The sequence below is a fragment of the Uranotaenia lowii genome, chromosome 3 (assembly GCF_029784155.1).
Source record: "Uranotaenia lowii strain MFRU-FL chromosome 3, ASM2978415v1, whole genome shotgun sequence".
NCBI classification, from domain to species: domain Eukaryota; kingdom Metazoa; phylum Arthropoda; class Insecta; order Diptera; family Culicidae; genus Uranotaenia; species Uranotaenia lowii.
The window spans coordinates 269,269,029-269,273,446 of record NC_073693.1 but is presented as its reverse complement, the minus strand read 5'-3'; the positions used below and the strand labels follow the sequence as shown (position 1 = coordinate 269,273,446).

The 4,418-nt window shown below is 41.3% G+C and overlaps 1 protein-coding gene across 1 annotated transcript; it reads left to right on the top strand.

Moving 5' to 3' along the window:
• On the top strand, positions 1–993 carry LOC129755433 (uncharacterized). The gene is made up of 3 exons (XM_055751929.1): positions 1–331; positions 482–579; positions 722–993. Exons 1-3 carry the CDS (start codon positions 221–223, stop codon positions 825–827), a joined length of 315 nt encoding a protein of 104 aa, XP_055607904.1. The 5' UTR covers positions 1–220; the 3' UTR covers positions 828–993.
• The last annotated feature ends 3,425 nt before the right edge of the window (positions 994–4,418 follow it).

Sequence of the window (4,418 nt, the reverse complement as noted above, 5' to 3'; positions counted from 1 at the left end):
ATTTGAGTAAAAAACACCCATTTGCTACTAACTTTAGCATTTACAGTAGCTAGGACTCGAACTTTTACTTTGGACTCGAACCGCGGTCAACGATTTGTTTTGGCAGGCATTTTGATTTTGATTTGTTTTCGTTAGTCGGTCGCGATTTTGGAACGAAAATGTAGTTTTTCGATTCCGTTTTGTAGAAAAAAGTTCTGTCGGAACAACAAGTGCGTCGTTAATGTGTTTGGTTTGCCGTTCTTGGGAAGATTCATCACAGGCCGCTGGAAGACACACTTGCCCGGACATGTCGAAAAATTGGGGATTGAAATCCTCCGGAGCCGAAGAAATTGTAAGTGTTTCTTTGGCAAACAACACCACTGCGACCCGCCGGTTGTCTCCACTAGGTGGACTCGAACCGGAAAAATCCTCTATTTCGTTTTGTTTAAGAAATTAACTTTGATTTAAAATCGAATTTGAAAGATAATTTTAAATTTTGCAGGATTTTTGTGTTGGTTCGAAGATCCGACACAGTCAGGCGATGAGTTTTTTGACACCGCTGAAAGCTGCTATTTTTCATCCGCCGGAGATTGTATGCATGTAAGTACATACCGTTGCATTATTAACATTCCCCAACCCTTCGTAAACACACGGCTGGACCATTTTGGAAAAAAAATACGAAGACTCTCACTTGAACAGTTGTTGCAGTGGACGTTGTGAATGATCAGTTTGTTTCTTTTAGTCGACGCTCCGGAAGAACGTTCATGATGCCCAAAGTGAAGGACGAAGGCAAAAGACGCATTGGAATAATTTACAAGAAGTCAGCTTGTTTTGATCTGAGTGGCTGAGGGAAAACACAAATTTCAGGAAACAGTCGAACAACTGGAAATCAAGTTATGGTAAGCATTGGTAAAAATTTTGAAAGTATAGTATTTTTTGTAGTTAATTCCATCTACTTTTTTAAATTATGTTTTAAGTTTGATGTAATTGCAATTCGTATTTGGAATTATTTATTGAGGCAATCAAGAATATCTGATTAAAAAATCTTTTTCTACATTCCGGAGCTTGGATTTTGAACTATTTATGAAGAATGAAATCATGTTTCACTATCTTTTTATGATATCGAACAAAAACAGAATTTAATATAAATTTTTAGTTCAGTATGGAAATTTTCAAATTAGTTTATTCGAAATGATGGTATATTAGAGAAAATTCAACCTGCACCTTATTAACCAAAATTTTATTCAGTTAAAAAATAAATCAAATGAAAATAATTCTATTTTGCCTAAATTACAATAATTTGTAAACAAAATTAAGTTTTCAGGACACTTTATCACCTGTAGGAGCAACTTCTTGATGCAATGGTAGGATCAAGACACAAAATTCACTGTCACTACAAGACTACAAGTTCCAAAAAGCTGGTAGCCGGATCATTATATTTTTGGTTTTTGTAAACATATTAACTTAATAGAAACTAATTTATGAAGGCGAGTAATTTTTAATTCAAATTGCCTCCATTTTCGATGCAGAAGTTTTGAATTTTTGGCTCAAATGAAACTATACTGTTTAGAGCAATCGTTTGATGTTTTTGAATTCCATATCTATTCAGCAGCGGAGATCAAACAAATTAACTGATTCATTATAATTCCATCAAGTCAAGCTCTTGATTCCCATATTAAAAATAAAACAATTGAATGATAAGCTTTTTCCTTAACAAACGCTAAACCAGGCTAATTTGAAAAAATCTTAATAATTATTTCCAACATTTCCAGGGACTCCCAATGTTCCTGTACGTTTCCATTTGGGCATGATGGTGGCGATCACGGCCAATCTGAGCATAGTGATTAAAATCCTAAACGAGGCAATATTGTGTTCGCACATTGTTGCAATATAAAACAAGTCGGGTTTAAGCAACAAACAATAAAAATAAACTTTATTCGCTAATCGATATACTTTAAACTATGTAACTTTAAAATTGTGTGGTGTGGACTTGATGTGTGCAAAGAATGGAATGTGTGTGTTGTGTTGATCTGCATTCATCTCAATCTGGGCAGCATCCGTCTGGGTGACAGCCGTCACTTGATGAGCTACCAGTTGATCAAATTGGTTCGGACGAGGGGTCCTCTCAACACCTCCCCCGTTTTAGTAAAGCTGATAAGGCTCGTAGCGTACCGGAACTCTTCTGGTCCTCGAAGAGCGGTCTGGTTGAGATGGTTCAGCTTCTGGAGTTGGACGATCAGCTGGTTTACAGCTTTGCTGTCGAGGATTCCCAGTTTGTTCGAGTTCATACGAGTTCGAAAATTTGATTGATTTCGGTGATGGCTGGTTTTCAGGTTCCTCTGGGAAACGTTCCAGAGTAGCCGATGGAACACCTTGGCTGCTAGGTTTCTTGGTTCCTGGATGTGGTTTCGGCATGATGTTTTCGATTTGATCGTTTTTGTATCGCTTCTTCTTTACCCAAACATGTTCCTTGCCATCGTAGCTTCTGGCCTTGGAACCATGTCTGCGGTCAAACTGATGTTCTTGCTGATATGGTTTGTTGCTGTTTGAGGGCACAGGAGGTATGGAAAGATCTAACGATGCTCGCCCTGGTCTTTCAAGCAAATTTTCAGCAGGTGTTTTGTTTGCAGGTGCACACGAAGCTGGACGATAACAGTGTAGAAAACTGTCGATTGCCTCGGCAAGGGCTTCTCCCTCCGTCGAAACTTTTTCCAACGTTTGCTTGAATTTGTCCACAAAACGTTCTTGGAAGAGTGATTGTTGGACTTCGGGTTGCGTGAAAAATTTCATCCGATTGTTTGGGAACTGTGACTGCTGTTCCTCGACACCTTTCGCTGGTAGGCAACCGACTTGACTGCAGAATGAATTGAATGGTACATCCCACAGCCCGAACATTTCAATCCAGTCGGTACCTAAAACGAAAAGATTAGTTTCTGGTATTGCAACACGACACAAACCTTGCTTGGACATTCCGTTGATTGAAATGTTGCACCAGAATTCAGAAGCAATCTGGAGCGGCTCGCCAGATGCTGTTACCACATTGCAGGATGGTGGTCGCGTTCGAGGCCGGCCGATTTGCTTCCACATTTCATCGGTGATTATGCTGAGATCCGAAGCGGAATCAATTTGCAGACAAACTGGAGTTCCGTTGATCTTTACTTCGGTAAATTTTCTCCCCTGATGGACTGAATTCACGGAAACCACTTTGATTACCTTCTTTGCGTTGAAGTGTTCCTTTTTCCCGACCGGTTTGTCAGAAAAACAGGCACAATAGCCCTCTTTGTGGCCTTTTCTACCACATTCCCGACACAGATGCTCCCGGAACTGGCAATCCTTGGAGTAGTGCATGCCGCCGCAGGACCAACACGGTGACCGTGGCTGATCGGTTACCGTTTTATCGCCCGTTTGTTTACGCTTTGGCTTGGTGTTGATTATGTTCTCCTTCACTGCACGCACTGACAATTGCGATTGTTTTTCAACCATAACGTTGTCCTTTTTCAGGTTGAAAATGTTCCGGCAATCCTCGACGATCTTGGCCAGGCTGATGTCCGAAGACTCGTTGAGTTTGTTGATAAGACGCATTCTGATGTCGGCATCCTCGGGAGATTTTAGGCCTGCCACAAATATCAGGCATTTAAATTGCTCTTCTGTGAGTGCCGAGAGCTTGAAGTCCACACACATCTTATTAACCTTGCATGAGTAGGCCAATATATCTTCCGATTCACCTCTTACCGTCTGGAGGCATTGGTACCGACGGTGGAAGACTGATACCGGGGAACCGAAGAGTGATTTCAGCTTTTCGATGGTTTCGCCGAAGGTGAAGGCATTTGAAAGCTTAGGAAGAATGAAGCTCGTATACCGCTCGTGAGCCATCGGATTGAGCTTCCTCATTAGCAGCCTAACTTTCGCGGAATCGTCGAGTTTCTTGGCGTCTTTATCAAAAAGATCCGAGTATCGGGAGTACCACGAATCAAATGTGCAAGCTTGATCAGGGTCGTAGGAAAACTCACTGATGTTGCTTGCGAGTGACTCCAAAGCAACGTCATCGCGGGACAATTCTCGGAGGCATTTCTGGGTTGTAGACATTTGTTCTGCCATCTGACCGATGAGACGTTGCTGCTGCTGCAGGATCTGCATCATTGCCTGCTGGAACGATTGTTCGGTTTGTGGTAGTCCATGTGGGTCCGGCATCCTAACCTCAAAGTCTGGTTCCCGCTACAACGACCGACAACTGGTTTTCCGCAAAACTCGCGACTGCTGCCAAATTTTCTCGTCGCCACTTTGTTGCAATATAAAACAAGTCGGGTTTAAGCAACAAACAATAAAAATAAACTTTATTCGCTAATCGATATACTTTAAACTATGTAACTTTAAAATTGTGTGGTGTGGACTTGATGTGTGCAAAGAATGGAATGTGTGTGTTGTGTTGATCTGCATTC

Bases quoted from the DNA above. Each gene is read 5' to 3' on its own strand.
- LOC129755433 (XM_055751929.1), top strand. From the start codon at position 221: ATGTGTTTGGTTTGCCGTTCTTGGGAAGATTCATCACAGGCCGCTGGA. The intron at 332-481 runs GTAAGTGTTTCT...TAAATTTTGCAG, and splicing joins CCTCCGGAGCCGAAGAAATT to GATTTTTGTGTTGGTTCGAA. The intron at 580-721 runs GTAAGTACATAC...TGTTTCTTTTAG, and splicing joins CCGCCGGAGATTGTATGCAT to TCGACGCTCCGGAAGAACGT.